Source organism: Cetorhinus maximus, chromosome 18, assembly GCF_964194155.1.
Source record: "Cetorhinus maximus chromosome 18, sCetMax3.hap1.1, whole genome shotgun sequence".
NCBI lineage: Eukaryota > Metazoa > Chordata > Chondrichthyes > Lamniformes > Cetorhinidae > Cetorhinus > Cetorhinus maximus.
The window spans coordinates 29,914,129-29,936,493 of NC_135896.1; the positions used below are offsets into that span (position 1 = coordinate 29,914,129).

Genomic DNA, 22,365 nt, shown 5'->3' on the forward strand with positions numbered 1-22,365 from the left:
CAAGATGGAAACATGAAGGATCTTACATTTGGAAGGATTTGTGTTTCAAAGAGGTGTAAGAACAATGGAACCTGAGATGAAAGAGAATAAATGGTATTTTAGAGTTACTATGGGGAGCTTAGGGTAGCTGTTGTGCTGTAGCTGTATGAGCTGTTGGTAGCAGCTAGAGCTGAGTTGGGAGCTGTTAGCTCTGGGCTGAGAGATTGGGAGCTGTTAGCTCTGGGCTGAGAGATTGGGAGCTGTTAGCTCTGGGCTGAGAGATTGGGAGCTGTTAGCTCTGGGCTGAGAGAAGATGCAGGTTTGAATCAGCCATCCAGTCAAGTCAGAAAAGTCTTGGGCTGCAACAAGCAGCTCTATTCTGAAGTTTGGATTCCATAGCAGAATGGAGAGAGTTGTGCAGTCATGTGGTATGCCTCTATCAAAGCTACAGCAGCTTGTCTTGGGTAAAATTACTGGGTTTTTTTATAGTTAAACATCTATAAGGGAGTAAAAACAAAAAGCTAAAAGCTACTGCGGATGCTGGAAATCCAAAACAAAATGTTGCCTGGGAGGTGTTTACTTGTGGACCTGGCCAAGTGGAGAGTATTTTTGGGGAAATGTTTTACAAGACTAACTTAATTGTGCAACTGTAATCTTGTGTGCTTAAGTTTCCTTTTATTCTTGTTAATAAAACTTTTACTTTTAGCTTTTAAAATTCCAAAAGTGTTACTGGACCTCTTACTGCTGAGATCGGTACATTTTCTTCTCATTTTTAGAATACAAAAAAAAGGGTATAGCCTTTTTTAAGCCAAGCTTCCCTCTAGGATTTGGTTTGCGCAGCAATTAAGATTGGCAGTGGTCATAACATAAGAATGTCTAAATAACACAGAACAGCAATCAAAAGAGCCAGTAGAATATTGAACAACATGATCAAAATGGTAGAATATAAGTCAGAGGAGGTAAGGTCAAACTGTACAGTGCTCTACTCAGATCACACCCTAAATAGTGCATCCAGTCCTGGTCACTGAGAAATAACAGAGACATTCCAATTTGTAGTCAGTGCAGGGATGTTTTCTGATCTCTTTCATAACTTTGGTAGGTGTTTGACAAAAACCCCAGAATAATTGGAGTTTGTTTCCTCCATTGTCACCTCAAGGAGATGGGAAGAACCACCAATGAAATTTTAGGCCTTTGCCGTGCGCAAACAAATTAGTGGCTCCATTTCCTACTTTACAACTGTGTTTACATTACAAATGTACTGTATTGGCTGTAAAGCACCTTAGAATATCCCAAGGTTCATGACAGGTGCTATAGAAATGCAAGTCTTTCTCCTTGTACTTGGTGCACTTTTAATAATTTTGTGCAGCTGGTCTCAGAAGATGCTGCAGATGACAGAAATGGTAGGTATTTTGTTAAAGCAAATAAAAGGCAGTGTGAATAAAAATCATTTCTTTAATTGAATTTCGATAAAACATTATTTGTGGCTGATAAATATTGAAACATTAGATTGCAGCTTGATTCAGTAATGGATAATACTATGGCTTCCTCCTAAGCATCAACCACTGGTATAAAAGCATAACATTTCACAAGAAAGTTAAATACTTTTATTGTGACTTCTATGAGGGAAGATGAAGAGAAATACACATGTCTGCAATTTGTTTTACAGATAAATTAACAGATCATTGGGCTTCAAGAATTAAGCGCATTTATTTTGATGTGCTAATTAACCTAATTTCTGTTGATCAGTAAAACAGAATATAAGGAGAAGGAAAAGAAAAAGAAATTGCAAAGGAGCAGCATCTTATTATTTTTCTTGAACATTTTGTAACCCTCTAGTCTGAAAATTAATTTTAGTAACCACACCTTAGTTATATACCCCATATCACTTTACAACATAGAAAGTTAGAATTGTGGGGTGTGTTGCATTCTGGGAGAGGGAGGTGATTTGCATTTTTGACTGAAGGTGTTCTGCCATAATAGAGTTCCAGCCAGGTAAAGTTAGAGGGTTTACATTGGTCTGTTTTAGCTCTTTTAAGATCAGCAAACCTACTGTGCATTTCCAACATGTTCTGGTCCCACTTCAAACCTCCTACATCTGCACAGTTTGTTAATTTCTTCCCATTCCCCCAATATTCTTGAACTTTTTCTTGACTGATCCTTTCCATAATCAGAGCAATATTTCTTAAGAGTTTCGTTTTTCTATATTGGCCTTATGCTTTATTGTGTGTGTGTGTGTGTGTGTGTGTGTTGGGGAGAGAGGGATGTTAGTGTCCAGATAGTACATGGTGTTATAAAGAACAGCTTTAATGGACTCACTGATCCTTGGGTCTTTAAATGTTTCTGAGAATTTATTTGTAAAATCATCTAGCTTTTTTCTGCGAAGCAGTTTGCTTGTTAATTTTCTGATTGGAGTATCAATTGTTCACCCTTATTATCCTTTCATGGGATGTGTGCGTCACTGGCAAAGCCAGCATTTGTTGCCCATCCCTAATTACCCTTGAATTGTGTGGCTTACCACACCATTGCAGAGGACAGTTAAGAATCAACCACATTGCTGTGAATCTGGAGTCACATGTAAGCCAGGCCAGACCAGCTAAGGACAGCAGATTTCCTTCCCTAAAGGACATTAGTAAACCAGATGCGTTTTTACCCCAATCAATGGGCACCATTACTTAGACTAGCTTTATATTCCAGAATTTATTCACTGGATTTAAATTCCACCAGTTGCCGTGGTGGGATTTAAACCCATGTCCCCAGAGCATTAGCCAGGGGCTCCTCATCCAGTGACATTACCACTACACCACTGTGCCCCAACCATACTAAAATGTTTGCCTAACTTTCAGTTTGCAATGATGAAGAGTTACACCTGAAATGTTGACCTATGTGTTCTCTTTGCAGTTGCTGATGCGTCTGCTGTGTATTGCCACCAATTTCTGAAAAAAAAAAATTACAATAGTGATGTATCATAATATTGGGTTGATCACATATGTCTATCATTTCAAGCTTTAGAATTGAGGTGTAGCCTGATTTCTTCACTGTGCAGGTTAAATTCACGGGGAAGATTTCTCGGATGGATCTTTTATTCTTCCAAGAAAGAGTATGTTCTTTGTGTTTTCCTCATAGATGATCAAAAGGAATGGTTTGTCAAATGTGATTGAAGGCGGCAGTGACAATGGCACCAATTCTACTCCAGTGACTGCAGCTGCCTCAGTAAAATACTCATCAACATCCAGCAGGGCCTTATGAGTAACCTTATGAAATAAGAGAGAAAAAAAAATTGAGCTGAAGGTCATATATTCACAAGTGTAGTGTAAATAATGATTGTTGAAGAAGGTTTGATAAAATCACTGGTAAATCTGCATTTTACAACCATAAAGCTTAACAACACAATGGGCCATTTAGCCCATCTTGCAACCTAAACCGTTCTCCCTACTCTCTTCCCATAGCCCTGCTATGTATCACTGGGAATTTCTTGGAGTTGCTCCAGAGTAACAATCATGGAAATTCAGCAGAAACCCTATATACAGCTCTAAGTTTGCTGTCCTTCAAATTTCTGTCAAATTTGCAGAAGCACAGCTGGAGGACCTCCGAGGAAATTCCTGGTCTCTATGGTTATTGCCTCAACAATTCACATGCATAAAATAAATTCTCTGGGCAGGATTTTCCGTTTGTTGGTCGATCGGGCCCGACAGACTCGGTGGCGAGCAGGCGGCCGATTGCCGCTGGAGAAATGGGCCGCGCCGCCATTTTCCGCAGACGGGCCAATTAAGGCTCGCCCAGCGGGTAAGCGACTCCCATGGAGTATGGGAAAATAGTCGCGGGGACGGGCGGCCTCAGACTGCCAGTTCCAATGGGGAGCCGGCAGCCTGTTTAAAGAGTGGCCAGGCAGCCTGCTTGAAGCAGTGCACCATGGCCACTCGGGGAGAGAAGGAGGGAAGACCAATTGGACAACAGCATGAGCAGGAGAAGGGGGCAGGCTACAGGAGAGGCCAGCGGGGGGGCTACTGTGCCCCTCGATTCTCCGATGCATGCCTTGCTGTCCTCCTCTGAGAGGTGTCTATCCGTCGGCATGTGCTGTATCCAGAGGATGGGAGGAGGAGGGCCCCCTATGTCACCAGCCAGGCGTGGGAGGAGGTGGGTGACGCTGTGAGTGCCCATCATGATGTGCGGCGCACTGGCACGCAGTGCAGAAAAAGATTCAATCATTTGCTGCGCTCTGGACGGGTGAGTACCATGTCTGTCTTGGCCATTTGACCCAGAAGGCAGCCTTAGCCTTTGAGCTCCCCCACCAAGTCTTGCTGTTGTTACTGCATAGAGCATCTGGTGAACGCTGGGTGGGCAAATGGGTACTGACCATGCTTACACCAGCCTCAGTGGTTGAGGAGAAGAAGGATTCTCCCCGCGGCATATGTTGGTCTTTGTGACATTTGAGTAGTCTGGGGGCAACCTGCAGGGAAGGCAGCTAGACACATACTCAGAACTCCAACACATGTCATATTGGTGGTAATGAGATGGTGCAAGGGGAGCCTCAAGGTGTTTTGGGCAAGTCCCACCTGCTGGCATCGGCGCCGCACCTAGTTGCGCCTCCTTGCCATGGGTGCTAAGACCCGTGTGCTATTCAAAGTGATGGACGCCGAATGTGTCCAAGGTGGCCATTGCGGGAGGGGGTTGGGAGCAGCCGTACTATCTTCTGGGGACTGATCACCAGTAGTGTGGACAGGAGCCGTTGGAGGCCTCAGATGGGCCACTGTGGTTGGGGTGCGGTGTGCGCGTGCAGAGTACATGAGCGATCAGCCCCAATAAATCCTCTTCTCTGTTTTGCAGGCAAAAAGTCACCATAATGCCCGGGAGCGCCAGTGGACTGGAGGTGGGCACGCCCTCCTCCAGCGCCTCACAACCTTTGAAGAAGAGGCCATGGAGCTGGGCAGGAGGCAGGAGGCCAGGGCGGCCGGGGGCGGTGAGGCTGGGGTCCAGCGGCCAGGTATTTGAGGTCCACAGTCCCATCCACTCTGTCTGCCCACCATCCAAACCACTGATGGTTGCTGGAATCGTTAATGCTGAAACACTGCTTATTCACAGACTGAGACATTCTGACGTGTGGGTCATACAAAAGGGACCCTCGTCCCCTTGAGGATTCGCGTCTCCACCATCTTCCAAAGTCACCTTATCCCATTTGTGACCACTATCACCATGGTCTAACATGCCATTGGATCGCTGATGCACAGCCAAAGAGTTATTGCATCTTAGGGGGTTTTTGACCTCCTGCACCCTTTCAGCCAGTGCGCCCCACATTACTTTGTCCAAAAGGTCCTCAGCACCTCAACTGTGAACCTCAAGGCACTCAACTTAGATGAATGCCACCACGTTACTCATCCCTGCGCCAAGGGGAAATGTTGCCTTCTGCACACGCGTTCTGTGCCCCTCCTAACGGAATGAAGGCCAATAATGTGACCTGTCAATCTCCTGTGATCCACGGCAAATGTCGCAACTGTTTGCGATGTTTCCTCAGCCCCGCAACTATCCAGGCCAGCACGCATCCAGGTTAGGTACCTCTGCACTCTCCCCACTCCTATGGTACATCGCATGCCATGTGGCATTCCTGAGGCCACCTGACCAGTCTGTCTGCATGTGCGTTTAATGGTTCCTCTTGACTCTTTCCCACCTCACCAATGTTCGTCTCCTTAGGGTCTTGAAGGGTGAACGACTTATGAGGCTGGGGGGGGAAGGGATGAAAGGTTGAACTGAATGTATGCTAACTGATGCACTGACCTTGTTATTAATTTCAGCATCACTACCAGAGCGACCTGCACCTCGACACCGCAGCCTCTCCTCCACACCTGAGGGCCAACATGTGCAACTTGTGGCACATCATTTCAACCAGCCAGGCACCAGTGCAGATACACACACCTTGGTGGGGACTTTACCGTCGGCTAGTGTCCCGGGTCACAGTGGAGAGGGCACATCACAATCGCTGGAGGAGATGGTAGGGGCAGAGAGTGCTGATGGCACCAGCAGCCAGAGGGTTGCAGGGGACATGCTGAGTCCGGCACTGATAACGTGCCTCTGGAGTTGTCCCCAATGCAGTAGCTGCAGGACAGGTGGCAGGAAGTCTGGCAGGGTTGCATGAGGGAATGCTTCAATTGCTCTCTGCAATGGAGGAGTCCAGGCAGAGTGCATGTGAAGGTTTGACCCTCAGGGCAGTGCTTCAGGCTTCCTCCAATGAGAGATTGACAACTCTCATAGAGAGGGGCTTCAATCGAATGGAACATTTTATGATTGGGATACGCTCTGACCTGCAAGCCCTCACAGTGGTACTGGCCACGGGTGGTCATTCCCAATGTGGGAGATGTTGTGGACACCAAGCGTCGGCACTCGGTGCCCATGCATCTGCGGTGAGCAGGGAGGTCGAAAGGGATCTCACGTCGGCGCAGCAGCTGTCTGTCGTCGCTGCGAGGTCCTCTCAGGGTGCTCTGGATGAGGGCAGCAGCTCCTCCGCCCCTCTGCCAGTCAACGTTTCTTCCGTTGAGGCTGCGACAACTGGGGAGGTGCCAGTTCAGGAACTGGCCACTCCCTCCCAGGCGGAGCCATCACAGGCTCCACGGGCCAGAGGACGACCGCCAAGGTCATCGAGGCCAATAGGACAGCAGAGTCAGCAGGCTGTCTCACAAGCCACTCCGAGCGATGGAGTGGCACCTAGACATAGCACCCAAAAACGTAAGCATAAGGCACCTTAGGCACTCCATGGGTATGTCACTGGTGATTTTGTGTTGCCCTTAGAATAGAGACCCAAAGTTTTCTTATTGCAATGGATTGTTGTTTGGTTTTCTTTTGGACAGGATAAAGTCCACCTTTGTTACCATGGCTGAGGGTCTTTTGTTTGTGGTGCATTTTTCTTTTTCACATATTTATCATGAGTGTTTGAGTGGACATTGATGTTTCTGTACTAAGCCCTTAGTTGCAGCTGAACAGGTGGGAGATCTAGCACCTAAGTGCCACGTGTGGAAGCGCCAGGCAATGCTGTTCCTGCTGATCCATGTGTGTGGAGCTAGCTGAAGGTTCTTTGGATTAAATTGTCCCGGGTGTCCCTGCCTCCTTGGTGTAGTAGCGGGTTGGCGTGCTGCCCCTCATCATTGCCCCTGTGCTTCCTCATCCTCTGAGCCACTGCTGGATTCATCATGTGCAGCCTCATCCAGTGGGTCAAGGTCTTCATTGTCAACTGCATCCCCCCTTTCCAGCGCAAGATTGTGGAGAGCGCAGCATGCTACCACTATCAGAGAGACACGATCTGGGGGGTACTGGAGTGCGCCCCCTGAGTGGTCCAGGCAACGGAAGCGCATCTTGAGAAGACCGATGGCTCTCTCCACCACAGCCATTGTGGTGCTGTGCCTCCTATTGTACTGCTGCTCAGCTTCTGTTCTTGGATGGCATAGTGGCGTCATAAGCCACCTTCTGAGGGGATAGCCCTTGTCACCCAGCAGCCACCCATCCAGCCGAGCCGGAGCACTGAAAAGTCCCGGCACCTGGGAGTGTCTGAGGATGTAGGAGTCGTGGGAGCTGCCTGGGAACCTTGTACAAACTTGCAGAATCTGCATCCTGTGATCACACACTATCTGCATGTTCATGGAGTGGAATCCTTTCCTGTTGACGAAGGCACCGGGCTCACCTGCTGGTGCCTTGATGGCCTCATGTGTGCAGTCTATAGAACCCTGGACACGGGGGAAGCCAGCAATGGCTGTGAAGCCTCTGGTTCGCTGTGCCTGACTTACCTGGTCACAGCGGAAGTGGATGAAGGTGGATACCTGTCTGAATAGAGTGTCTGTAACCTGCTTGACACAAGTGTGGACAGCTGATTGGGAGACACCGCAAAGATCACCCACCGAGCCCTGGAAGGAGCCAGAGACATAGAAGTTGAGGGCAACTGTGAGCTTCAGAGCCGCTGGCATGGGGTGTCCACCCACACAGTTAGGGGAGATCTCAGGGCCAATCATCTGACAGATATAATTGACTGTCTCCCTTGAGAGTCGGAGCCTCCTTCGGCACTGCACCTCAGTCATTATTGAGGTAGCTGCTTCGCCGCCTGTATACCCTGGCAGCAGGATAGTGGCGTCTTCTGTGGCCTCTTCCACCTTGGACAACCTCTTGGCCCTGCGCCCCTTGTGCCTGCGCCTGGCCTCCCAAAGGTGGCTCCCCTGGAGGCTGATTATTCAGTCCTGGCCTCCTCCTTATTCTCTCCCTCCCTTCCTCCTCAGGGGAACTGCCTCAAGTGGAGAGGTCAGAACCCATACCCCCAGGCTAAATAGAGGCCTCTGGAAAGCTGCAGGCCCGAGAAAGATTACTGTCTGCAGACTGGTTTCAAAGTACACAAGAAGCTCTTGGAAATCGATGAGAACTGCTAACAATCACACAGGCAACTTTAAAACATTTTCAGCAATTAAAACTTCATGTAAAACATGAGCAACCCCTCTGAGTCCACATATCCAGACATTGCATTAGTTTTCTTAAAAAATCTCCTACCCGCCTGCCTGTTGGGCCCGTGCTCCGACCCGAAGTTCGCACGGGCCCCTCAAAATCCAGGACAATTGACAAGTTAAGGGCCTGAGCGAGGCCTTCAATTAATGGCAGGTGAGCGCCCTGCTGCTGAGCGCACCCGCCGACCAAAATATCGTGATGCTGCACGCTGGCGTCGGCACGCTCGCGTGACATTTTAAGCACTGACGTGCGGGCTTCGCCACCCGCGCGGCAGCCGGAAAATTCTGGCCAGTGTCCATTCCAACTTCCTCTGATAATATTAATTTGCTGACTTCTTGTCACTAACTCCTCTACAGATTCCCCTTTATCCATGTTGCTCGTTACTTCTTCAAAGAACTCCAATAAATTAGTCAAAAACTATTCTCCTTCACAAAATCATTGTTGACTCTACCTGATCACATTAAGATTTTCCAAGTGTCCTGCTATAACCTCCTTAATAATAGATTCTAGCATTTTCCCTATGGCAGATATTAGGCTAAACTGGCCTGTAGTATCCTGCTTTCTGTCTCCCTCCTTTCTTGTTATTTTCCAATCCAATGAGAGCTTTCCAGAATCTAGATAATTTTGGAAAATTACAACCAATGCTTCTATTATCTCAGCAGCTACTTCTTTAAAGACCCTAGGATGCAGGCCATTAGGTCCTGGGGACTTGTCAGCCTTTAGTTATAATAGTTTTCTTCGTACCCTTTCCCTGATGATTGTAATTGTCTTAAGTTCTTCCATCCTTTTCACCTCCTGATTGATAAGTATTTCTGGGATGTTATTTGTCTTTTGCAACGAAGATCGACACAAAATATCCATTCAACGCTTCTGCCATTTCCTTTTTTCCCATTATTAATTCCCCAGACTCACTCCCTAGAGGACCAATGTTCACTTTAGTTATTCTTTTCCTTTTTAAATACTTATAAAAACAGATAGTAAGAGTTTCTATATTTCTAGCTAGCCTTCTCTCATACTCTAATTTCTCCCATTTTTTTAGTCATTCTTTGCTGTTTTTAAAATTCTGTCTAATATTCTGACCTACCACTATTCATCACAGAATTGTACACTTTTACTTTCAATTTGATACTATCCTTAACTTTCCCAGTTAGCCACAGGTGATATGTCCTTCTCGTAGAGCCTTTCATTCTCACTGGAATATATCTTTGCTGAAAGTTATGAAATTTCTCCTGAAATGTCTGCTACCGCATCTCTACTGTCCTATCTTTTAACCTAAATTAACCAGCTTTATCTTCATACCCTCGTAATTGTCATTGTTTAAGTTTAAAACACTAGATTTAGACACACACTTCTCAACCTTCAACTAAATACAAAATTCAATCCTGTTTTGATCACTGCTACCTAGAAACTCCTATACTCTGAGGTCATCATTAATCTTGTCTCATTGCACATTACCAGGTCTGAATAGCCTGCTCTCTGGTTGCCTCTAGAACATGCTGCTCTAACAAATGCACTCCTTGAACTCATCCTCTAGGCTATCTTTTCCAAACAAATTTGTGCAATCTTTATGTAGATTAAAATCACTCCTGATTATTGAGGCACCTTTCTTACAAGCTGCCATTATTTCTTCCTGCATACCCGTCCTACAGTGTAGCTACTGTTAGGGGGGCTATAAACTACCCCCACCAGTGACATGTTTCCTTTTCCATTTCTTACTTCTACCCAAACAGATTCTACATTTTGATCTTTAGAACTAAGGCCATCGCTTGCTATTGTACTAATGTAATCCTTAATTAACAGAGCAACCCCACCTTATTTTCCTGGCTTACTATCCTTCCAAAATGTCAAGAACATTAGGTAGGTTTGATTTCAGTAGGATAACAAAAACTGAATTTGGCAAAAAGTGTACTTATTTTCATTCTAGTTAACATACACAGACACACGTCTCAAATGTGCATCTGCCAGGACAGAAAAAAATGTTTTGCATCATTATGAGCTTACCTGTGAAACTTTCAGACTTTCATTCCCACTTATTCCAAATAGGTTGGCATCAGATGTAAATAAATCTGTCACACCCATTTCCATTAGGATATTGTTTAACCGGCATGATATTGACAGTGACAGTTTTGGAAAGGAAAGGCTAAGTTGTTGACTGCTCAACAAATTATTGAACAGAAGGGAGAAAGCAAGCAAAAGAACATTTTTAAACCATTGACACTTATACTGGTATAAATATCAATTTGAGAAAAAAATCTTCATATACTTAACCTGACTGTTTAGAATGAGATTTTAGTTACCTTTTGTGGCCTAGTTTTTGGAGCCACTCTTCAAATTTTTCTCGGGAAAGGTTTTGTTCTGCGTATTCTAGATTTCCTTCTGCAGGCAAGATGGCGATCATTGATGCATTTCCAACGTAAGGAAGTTTTATCACATTGCTGGAAAGATGGTAGTCAGATATCTTACTAAACCTGTTGTCTTGGTGCATCATTTGAACTTTTACTTGTGAGCTTTTGTTCACATTAAAGAATGCTTCATGAGTATGTGTTGGGTCAAATGGGCTCTTCCATTTTCCTGTCAGGCAGAAATTTGACAGTGTTTGGTAACGGAGCAGTGATTAATTCTGACAAATTGATATTGAAAGAGTTGTCGTGAGTTGAAAGCACATATGAGATTATTGTTACAATGTTATAACACACTTGAAACCTAAAATCCTGGCTCTTGGCCCATCTCCCTTCAAACTGTTAATGATGGAAAATGGAGCAGAATTTGGTTCCACTGGGATTTTGTTCCCTGGAAAAGTGGCCAGGAAATTCCATTGACATGGGTTATGGGTGATCTTCTGCCAGCCATCTCAACTTCAAAGGGTGTGTGTCTGGGGGGATCTCCAAGATTTCCCAGATTGCCCATTGGAAACCAGATCTATTGAGAGCCTGTGTTGTCCACTATGGATCTGGTAAAAGCTACAAAAGATACATCGTCTTGGGGAGGTGGTTGCGGGGTGTGGGGAGATGGATCTTCCACTGTACAGGGATGGCCGGATAGTTACTTTGAAAGCTGAAGAGTTGTGCGGCTGTTCTACTGTGAGGCCCTACTTGGGTCTCCTCTGCTACATTAGAGCAGCATGATGATATCACTGATATTCCCAGCTTCCACTGGGATGGGCACTGCTGACGCACCCTTACAGGCATGATGCACTAACCCCAAAGATGCTAATGTCTCCGTCCCTTGGAAATGGGGCTTTCTTGCCTACCTCAGGCAGCAGAGACTCCTGCTCCCTAGATCTCCCAGAGGTGAAGCAGAAACTTGGAAATTTCAGCCCTTTGGTATGATGCTGTCAATGGGTGATTTCTGGTAGTAGAACAGCAGTGTTACAATGCAAGTGTTGCAGCTTTCAGTCCTTGGGGTTGCCTATTGGCACCGTCTGCAACCCCCTCACCTGGGCGCTGCCTGTTTAAATACAGCAGCTACAGTTGTGATGGAATCCTTTCAGACTTACAGATGTTGTCAGAATGACAGAAAGGTCTTCAGTTGTTGTAAAATTATCACAGCCGGGGGAAAGTGACCCCAGCCGGGGGAAAGTGACCCCAGCCGGGGGAAAGTGACCCCAGCCGGGGGGAAGTGACCCCAGCCGGGGGGAAGTGACCGCAGCCGGGGGAAAGTGACCGCAGCCGGGGGAAAGTGACCCCAGCCGGTGGAAAGTGACCCCAGCCGGGGGAAAGTGACCGCAGCCGGGGGAAAGTGACCGCAGCCGGGGGGAAGTGACCGCAGCCGGGGGGAAGTGACCGCAGCCGGGGGAAAGTGACCGCAGCCGGGGGGAAGTGACCGCAGCCGGGGGGAAGTGACCGCAGCCGGGGGAACGTGACCGCAGCCGGGGGAAAGTGACCCCAGCCGGGCCAGAGCACCAGTATCCACAGGAAAGCGACTGCAGCTGAGGAAAAGCATGGGGAACGTGTGCTCCAAAGTCTTTCTATCTTCACATACTCGCAGTTGCCGGAGTACGCTGCCCCTCCGATCACAGCCTGGTCCTCTGGTCCTCCCCCTGTTTGAGACAATTGACAGCAAGTGTGGGAGAAAAACAGGCTGTGGTTGGAGGATCAGGCTCCTGAAGAAACCTTAAAGCACACGGAGCTGTCTTACTGTTTTTGAATAATGGTTCCGGGGGCCACATGGGCCTGTGGGCCGGGGGTTGGACAAGCCTGGTCTAGTACCTGCCACTAATAGTAATGCCACAACATTTGCCCTCATAACCTGCAGTGAACATTGTGCTGCACCATGCTAAACAGTAATGGGTAAATTCTGGGTAGTAATGTCATGCAGAAGGGAAAGCACTGACTTCTTATATAATAGCAGAGTTGGAATAGAACAAGCAATTCTCTGAGCCCATTTTAGGGCATGACATCAAGGAGATTAGCTCAGAAAATTCTTGTAAATCAACTTAACTGCATGATGCATGTTCATTTAGTGTTAGGCAGGATAGCCTTGAGGGCGAGTAGCTGTCTGACACTGCCCATTTTATATAGAACCATTATCACACAGAAGAGGGCCATTCGATCTATTGTGTGTGTGTCAGCTGTTTGCCAGAATGATCCAAAACGAATCCATTGTCGTGCATTCTTCCAATAGCTATCTTCCTTTGTTGCAGTGCTTTTTTGCCACATGAGCCATCTATTCTAATCCCAGTTTCCTGCTTTCCCCTCATGCCTTTCAATATTCCTATTTTTCAAGCAGTGAATCCATGCCTTTTTGTAAAAGTTAATGGGCTCCTCTTCGACAAGTGTCCAGCGGAGAATTCCAAATTCTAGCCTCCTATATAAAGATTAGCTTTAAACCTTTATTTTGATTCTTTTTGTGATAAAATTACAACTGTGGCTTTTCATTACTTTCTCGTTGACCAGTGGAAATAATCTATACCCAACGATAATCATTCATAATCTTGAAAACAGCAATCAGGTCATCCTTTAACCTTCCTATCTCTAATAAAAATAACCCTAACTTCTCTAGTCCGACTTTACAGCTGCAACTCCTGAGCCCTAGTATATTTCTAGTGAATCTACACTCTACCCTGCACCATTTCCAATGATTCTATGTTCTTTCTACATGGAGTGCCAAAATTAAATAATAATTCAACCACTGCCTAACTAAGGCACCTGGAAGAGAAGCTTCATTATCATGGCTATTAGCTTCCTCCTACTTCAAAATTACTTCATTGGCTGTAAACTGCTTTGGGCTGTCCTCAAGTCATGAAAGGCGTGCTATAAATGTAAATCCTTTTTTAACCTCAGCATTACTTTTAAATTGTTCACCTCTTTCTTCATGTTATGCCTCTTTATGTAGCAAGGTTATAGAACATGCTGCAGGTGACAATAATCATGCAGATTATGTGGGCGCTGCACTGTAATGTCTGTCTGATCTATTCAGATATCTAAGGCACTCTTTCAATTTGCCAACTGTACGTTTGATACTGATCCTGGTGGTTTCCTAGGTCTCATTGTATCAATTCAGGTTCTTCCCATGGTTGCTATTGAAAAGACTGAGTGCTGATACAGTGAGGCCCAGGAAGCTGAAGGAATCATTATTAGCCAGTAATGAAAAGGGCAACCCTGTTCCCCTTTGTCTCTAAGTCAGCCTGGCACAATAATTGGCACAAAATAACAGTATTGTGGGAGGTGCCTAGGAAGCAGAATAGCGATCACAGAGCAGCTACACATTGATGGCATTAAAGCCCATTTTTACAGTTGGCTTCATTGGTACATCAATCAGCATCTAAACTTTAGAAATGCCAGCAATCCAATTGAATTGGCCAGACTTCTCAAGCTACTGTTACTGGTTCATGGGTTAAGAAATGGAGTTGGCTTTCCTGAATACACAACCTGTTTATCCAAAATACCAGCAATAAGTTTTGAACATGTAATAAATACTCTGCAACATTTACTGCCCAAACCACAGTCAGAACATGTTTTATTTTAAAAATACTAGAAAAAAATCTCTCGCATTTTAAAAAATCTGTGTTTGCTATTAAAGGCTGGGAGAGGTAACAGCACCATTTCTGGAGCTAGCAAGAATAACAATTTTTCTTATAACATTTAGACATTATATTGGGTGGGAGGAGAGTATGAATAAGGACAGTAGAAATAACAAGTGTTATGGTTACTGTTACAGTGTTAGCAACGCAGGGGCATATACAAAATCATATAGGTGCAAAACCTTTACTTCCTGCTTCATTATAATTTGCCATTCCACATTTATAAAGAAATCAGCCATTTAGTCTTGCCCCACCGTAATTACAATGTTCTACCAATGGTGTCACTGTAACACCTCAATTTAATGTTTCCCTGATCCTGAGCCTGTACTGCAGAGTTCTATGCTCTAACCAACTCTATTTTTCTGCTTCCCAAAATGCCATCAGTTTTTTTCTATCTAACTATAAATAATAATATTAAATCAAAGTATTATGTCAAAATAAAAACAATATATGACTTTAAAATGGAGATTGAATAATGTTTGTGTCCCATGTCCATTTATCCCCTGCTCTCTAACTCGATTTCACATGAAAATTATGCTTAGTAATATTTTATAATGTCTAATTGATTCTGGTGACATCTGGTTGTATGTTTTGTGATGTAAATATATGTATTCTCCTATTCTGTAAGGAACTACTCATCATCTACTTCTGTGTTGCCAAACTTAGAGCTTTTCAAATGCATGGTTCACAATTTAGCCTATTTTATTTGAACTGCATATTCTTTAGTGGTTAGATCACATTTTTTAATGCAAAGCCCACATTGACAAATAATGTAACTGCCTTTGAGGTTGATTGCTCGTTGGTTTGTTACGAAATTGGAAAAGGGCACTCTGCTAGCCCACCCTCGTTATATGATAATAAAATCTAATTTCACTGAACTAAACAAGTAGAATTAAATTGACCCTATAGAGTAATTGAGAAGATTTTGTCTAAAGTTTCAATATTATATTTTTAACTAAAATTATTTGTAACTATTTGTAAATTATTTATTCATAAAGTAGAAGAATTTCTATAAATACAGATAAAATAATTTCATATCTTGCAAAATATTAACTATGGTGTGTTTGGCTACTTTTGCTGCAATATGCTCTTTTATAATAGTTGATGTATAACATACAAAACATTCAACAACAAAAATTGATTTACCTTTAAAAAAGATGTAGTTAATAAGCATTAGTTTAGTTGAAGGGTCAATCGTGGAAAACATATCTTTAATTTTTCCTTTTGTCATCTTTTTCACGTAATCATTCAATTGTTGCCTAGCATTTTCGGGATCCAGGTTAAAATCTAAAAGAAACACCTCTGCATTGTAAAACTTCTTGGTCTCATTTAGAAAGTTTGGCAACACATCAAAACCTTTTTGAATATGAAGAGAGTTTCCTGTAGATAGCTGAAGCTCATTGTGTTCTGCCAATAGGGCCTGTAGAAGTCGCTTGTAGCCTCTGTTCATATGTGCTATTCTTTCCTGTGTCATATCATTGAAGTGAAGTCCCTTGAAAAGCTGCTCACGAGTGACAGACCTAGTTCCCAGAGATAGCATGGCTAAAGCTGTGGAAATACTCAGAGGGGAGAAGAAAATGTTAGAACTGCTGTGGTTAGCTATTCGTTTGTAAAGGTCGAAAGCAAAGTCAGAATTTGCAGAAGTAACCATTGCCATATCAGATTCTTGTCCATGACTTTGAAAGCCCTCTTCATGATGGACATGACGCTTCATGACTGCAGAAACTTCTGTTCCAGTGAATGAGGTAGTGATTAACAGCAAAATTATTGGAGGGAGCATGGCTTCTGTCAATTCTCGTTGACTCCTGTTTTTAATAGAAGAAAATTTGGTTTTTCAAAATATATTTATTTTCCTGCCTCCTTTATAAATTATTTCTTCTTAGGTAAACCTCCTTCCCTGCATCCTCCATACTATAATTTACCATGTTGAAATGTTGGGAAGGTCATCTCTTTCCAGATTCCTGCAAGTGCAATTTCAACTCAACCACTAAGAAGATTACCACAACAACAAGAACAACTTGTATTTATATAGTGCTTTAACATAATGAAACATCCCAAAGCGCTTTACAGGAGCATTATGAACAAGGTATGACATCAAGCCACATAAAGTGAGTTTAGGTCAGATGACCAAAAGCTTAGTCAAAGAGGGAGGTTTTAAGGAGTATCTTGATGGAGGAAAGTGAGGTAGAGAGAACATCACAGCTAATTTACTCCTCACATCTCCAGATATCTCAGCGTGCAATGCCATGTGCTCTAAATTTTTGAGGTAAATTTTACAAGACTCCATTACATCAGTTGGGCCTCAGCCAGTACATGTTGGTGCAATTTCAGTGGATGGTAAATTACAGGCAGCTTGCCCAGGATTTTCTAATATATATTAATTGAATGTAACCATCTCATAGTGGCACAGGAACTTTCACCATTTAACCTAAGGAATTATTTGAGAATGCTGAGAAATTGAATATTTGCCTGTAATAGAATTCAATTGTTAGCAGCCATTAGGTGATTGAAAATAACTCTTTCAGGAGAGCTTTGGAAGGACTTAGACCCATTTTGGGATGAAATTTTGATTTTTGGTCTCTGCTGAGTTAACTAATCTCAGCCAAGGTGTTAGTGAGTATTTTAGTTTAGGAAAGGGAGGAGGGAAATGATTCCATTAAAGCTAGAAAATTTTATTGTAGTAATTTATTTTACAATAGTTTAATTATTGTTAAAATGTTTATTCTATGTAATCATATGTTCTTAAAAAGCTTGTCAGCATTATCAGCCTTCCCCTATCCTTTTGTTCCCATCCCTTTCAAAATTGCTTTCACCATTCACCGATTGAAACTCCACCCTCAATTTTTTTTCTTCAGCTATCACTGCCCTTTCTCTCCAAGATCATTCCCACCTCATACCTTTTTCATCATTCCATGGTCAAGTCTCCCCAAAGTATCTGACCTGCCTACAGCACTGAGATCACCCTGGTCATAGCCACCAATGATACCCTGTGTGATTGTGTTTCTCTATCCCTCTGTGTTCTCTCTGCTAACTTGGACACTGCTGATCATTCTGTTTTCTTCCACTGCCTCTTATCTATGGTTCTGTGACACAGTGCTCTTCTAGTTATGCTGTTATTCCATCACTGTATTTACTCCAATAGTACATTCTATCTGAACAGCACAGACTATCTGGGTTGCTGCTCTCCATTCCCCTGACTTTATATTGCCACTTATTCCCATTCCACTTCACTATCAGAGGCCAATCATTCAACTGCTGCCTTTTGGCATTCTCTTGCAAAACCACCTGTCCTTGCTACCTTTATCTCACTAGCAATGGGAAAATAGTTGATGTAATGGTGATCTTGATGACAAACAAGTTATACTTGAGTATTGCTGAATAAAGTGACATCAGGACAATTCGCAAGAAAATACCAATGTCAGGGAAATAACATATTTATACTGTATGAAAAGAAAGTGCTGAGTGGTTGGCATGTGGACTCTGATTGGTAGAGGCGTTGCCATGGAGAATGCACCAATTGATGGTGACCGATAGTTAACTGGCAAGTATTGTTTGAAATTTAAACCAGGTAGCTTGACTCTGATTGTTTAAGACATTTTCCTGGGAAATGAACCAGCGAATGGCTGTCACTTATTTTGTTTAGCTGAAACAGGCACAATGTGTGTACATGTTCTTTCTGTCTGCAAAGAACAGAGCCCTGTGTATTAATATATGTACCTTCCAGTACACGTAAATGCGCCTGATTGACAATCTTAAATTGGTTTTCAGCATAATTCTTAGCACACTGAGGATTATTTAGCAAATGTTGTCCAATCGCAGAATCAGATCTAATGTTGGACACTGCGTTTTGAGTTTTGCAAGCACAGGCTGGTTGCATATGGTCCATAGCTTGCCCATTGCGAGCAGTGGAAGGGACATGCTGTTTGATATGATCCTCCAGTCTTTGGGACATATGGCCTACATAACTAGCATCACACTGGCACTGAAATTCACACACCACATTACTCATTTGTGTGACAGAAAGAACAAATACCTAGACATTGTGCCTGTTTCAGCTAAACAAAATAAGTGACAGCCATTCGCTGGTTCATTCCCCAGGAAAATGTCTTGACCAATTGGAGTCAAGCTGCCTGGTTTAAATTTCAAACAATGCTCAGCAGTTAACTGCCAGTCACCATCAACTGGCGCATTCTCCATGGCAATACATCTACCAATTGGAGTCGAATTGCCAACCAATCAGCACTTTCTGCTCATACAGTATAAATATGCTGTTTCCCCTTAAATTGGTATTTTCTTGCGAATTGTTCTGATGAGTGCAAAGCAAAAAGCTTCAACAAAAAAAGTCTCTTTTTTCAGCAATACTCAAGTTCTGTACTACCAAAAGTTATACTGTTAAGCTTTCTAATCCTCCTATGGTAACGTTACCCCACAATTTGTTGCAAGAACAGGTGGAAGACATTATAGACAGCATAGATACAGACTGAGAATGGAGCAGCCAATGGCTAAAGTAAAATTCATTGCAATGCGGTGCTATTTGGGCCCAGAAGTGTTTAAAATAGAATTTTAAAAGTTGAATTGATGGCAGAAACATTCACAAATTCAAATTATAGAGAGTTGATTCATTTTAAAGACTATCTTGCCTGGTTATTTGCCTATCTGCCTGGTTAATTAATTCGATGGAACAGTGACCCTCTCCGGTTCCCATTGAGGTTATAAGAACAACATAGGCCAGGATTTCCCGGCGGAACTACTGACGTCACCCCGCCCCATTTCAATTTTCAGGTTGGCAGGCAGGCTGGGAGTACTGGCGGGCATTAGAGAAAGCGTGAAACCTCATCCACGGGCGGGATGAGGTTTCATGTAGGTTTTTAAAAATTTAATAAAAGTGTCTTTGAAAGTGACGGACATGTCCCAACTCATGTGACAGTGTCACATGAGGGGACATGTCAGGGAAATTTTTGTTTCTATTTTTAAGATTTTTTATTGTGGAGCCGATCTTCCTGAGGCAGCACTTAGCCCCAGGGAGATGAGTGCGCTCTTTTGTGCACTTGCGCGAAAGAGCGCACTCTCGGCTCAGGGAATACCCCTCCCCGCCCGCACAGGGAGCGCATAACGCTTCCTGGTGGACATCACGCTGGGCGGGCCTTAATTGGCCCACCCACGTAAAATGGTGGCGCACCGCCAATCAGAGACGTGCCCACTCCTAAACTCCCCCCCCCCCCGCCCCCAACGGGGGGAAAATTCTGCCATAGTAACCAGAGTAACTAAAAGTCTTTAGTTGCCAAAACAATGTGTAATCCCAGTGCTATTTCTGATACATTACATGGATTTTAAGAAGGTTGTGCAATCACTAACAAATACATAGGATGAACAATCCAAAGTACATATAAAAGAAAGTCACATTCAGATGTTAACTTAAGAATAGGAACTGTCAACTCCCTCCCATCATATATATATAAAATCTCTCTACGTTGCACTTTGTGCCAGTGACACTGGACATTGTCGCACCACTGAAAGCACATAATTAGGATGACACAATTGTATCTAATTTAAACAATAGACAACGATTTCTGTGATTACGCCAACATACCTGCCAGTGCCATTCTGTTGATGGTCTAAGTGGCTGTAGCAATCATAATGGCTTGAATTCAGCAGAGTCTATCTCACCATTGATTTTAATGGGGGCAAATATATGATAATTGGCTGTATTTTCGGTGAGGGACCCAATGGAGTGACATAAAAATGATGTGGCATACATAATGGCATAAGTCACTCACACCATATTTTTTGGAGTATCTGCACCACAATAATGACATACACCATTGATGCACCATTACGATTGCACAAGTTTTCAGCAAACTCTACCCATTTTTTAATTAAAACTAAACAACAGGTAAAAATGCAAGTGATACACAGGAAACATTCAGCAGAACAAGCTTACTCAAATACATTAACGTCTGCTGTAGTTTTTACAGTTCCACAACATTACATCTGCTGCAACAGTTTCATGTTCTTATCTTTAGCCACTATTTGTAGGAGAAAGAGAGAGGTGATAGAAAAATAACTGGAACAGACCCTTATTCTTGGAAAGATATTGGGCCAGCATTTACTGAAAAAAATAATGGTGCCCCAAACAGCACATGCCATTATTAATGCACTAATCAACCAGCAACTTGTTGTAAGGAAGAAATACCCCATGAGCTGCAAATCATCAGAAGTTGTTGGATGATTTGTGCCGGTTGTGCTGTTAGCTTTGCACAAACAGCTTCTTCCCGTTAACATCCCTGTGATTTTCCTGAAGTTGCTGCATTTGCATGTTAATTGCCCATTCAACACAGAAAATTGACTCTAATAATTAAGAGTTTAGGCACCCTTTTAATGACATGACAATTGTTAATGACTGCCAATTAACATTTCTTGCCCAGAAAGTGAACAATTATAAGTGTGGAGTTTCATTCCTTGAGACTGTGAATTGTTTTAAGATACGTTAAAATTGTCAAATTTTAAATTTAACATATTTTTTCTAACTTGACCTTTCCATCTCTTTTTTCTTTTCTTTCGTTCCTTCTCTTTATTAATCTTTCTATACCTAATTTTGACATTATATTCACCAACTCTAATTCACCCAGTCCTTCCTCTGTTTCTTTTCAATTTTTAAAAATTTCATTGGTGAAGATGTTTGTCCTGTTATTCACCACGGTGCCACACACCTCGTTGCCCTCTTTATCAGCTCACAATTTCAATCACTTTGTGGGCAAAAACTTTTAAAACATAAACATGCACAAACCAGTCTAACTTACAGGGTACACTGTGAGATGACCCATTCCAGTAAAACCTGGCCCACGAGGGATGATTCTGCACTCCATGATCATAGGGAGTGCTGATTGGAGCAAGCTCTACAATGCTGTAGACCCGATTCTCCCGCCCTTGCAGCCTGTGAGCACAAGTTCCCAACCAAGCTCCATTTCATTCCAAACAGAAAATATTTATACTCTACAGAATCCATCATGAGCTGTGAAATAAAAAATTTTAAAACCATGAAAACGCCGAGCTCAAAGATGGCTTCAAACTCAGTGCAACCTAAACTTGTTTTGTCCAATGGATAAAGGCTTGCATTTCTCTCACAATGCACGACAAATTCAATTGAAGTAGTAGCTGGGAGCAGGATATAGCGGAATCACGCCGTTCTCCATTCTGTAGAGATACATCTCCTGGCATAACTTTTAGGACTTCTCTAAACTGTTTCTGTTAACGACTGTTAAATAGTATTTTACATGTGATATTTGTTGTCGATGATTTTTTTGGCAAAATTGAAATATCGTCCTGTGATCAGTGAAGCAAATAATCATTCCACAACACAAAAAAGGATAGAAAATAACCTTCAGCTTATTTACAGTTAGTGCTAGTCTGGAGATATCCAATAAGAAAACATAAAACTAACAATATTTATTATAAAGCAATAACTATCCTAAAATGCACCACAATATTCTGCAAAATGATTTTCTGAATACTTTACCGACAGTTTTAGGACCCACTTATTAGCTGTTCTTCATTCGAGAAATCTGCAATTTGTGATTTACTGTTCTCTGTCTTACTTTTTGAAAATATTAAAATGTTGAAATGTTGTCAAATAGACCTTTGTGACTTGGCTGGGAGGTCACACACACAAAGTCAACAGCACTGTTATTTGCTTGATGCACAAGCCTTGTTTGCAAAATTATTTTATCTGCTACTCATTAATGTTTAACTGGGCTACTTTAATGGAATCATTTTGCTGTATTTTTGAAAGAGAACATTTGTTACTTTGCCTCAATAACATTTATAATAAATTTGTGTAAGAGGATTTGAGAAGGTTGTCAAAAAGGCATATGGATCCTGGTAAAATAAACAGAGGT

The 22,365-nt window shown here is 43.0% G+C and overlaps 1 protein-coding gene across 2 annotated transcripts; it reads right to left on the bottom strand.

The window, feature by feature from the left end:
• Positions 1–1,799: 1,799 nt before the first annotated feature.
• On the bottom strand, positions 1,800–22,143 carry LOC144693031 (alpha-1-antiproteinase-like). 2 transcript variants are annotated; one of them, XM_078562319.1, is made up of 5 exons: positions 21,987–22,143; positions 15,617–16,275; positions 10,746–11,019; positions 10,450–10,600; positions 1,800–3,230 (listed from the first exon to the last, which is right to left on the bottom strand). In XM_078562319.1, the coding sequence occupies exons 2-5, from the start codon at positions 16,248–16,250 to the stop codon at positions 3,030–3,032; spliced, it is 1,260 nt and encodes a 419-aa protein (XP_078418445.1). In that variant the 5' UTR covers positions 16,251–16,275; positions 21,987–22,143; the 3' UTR covers positions 1,800–3,029. The 2 variants fall into 2 exon arrangements, with proteins under 2 accessions (XP_078418445.1, XP_078418446.1); XM_078562320.1 differs by having other exon boundaries at positions 22,006–22,123.
• Positions 22,144–22,365: the final 222 nt, after the last annotated feature.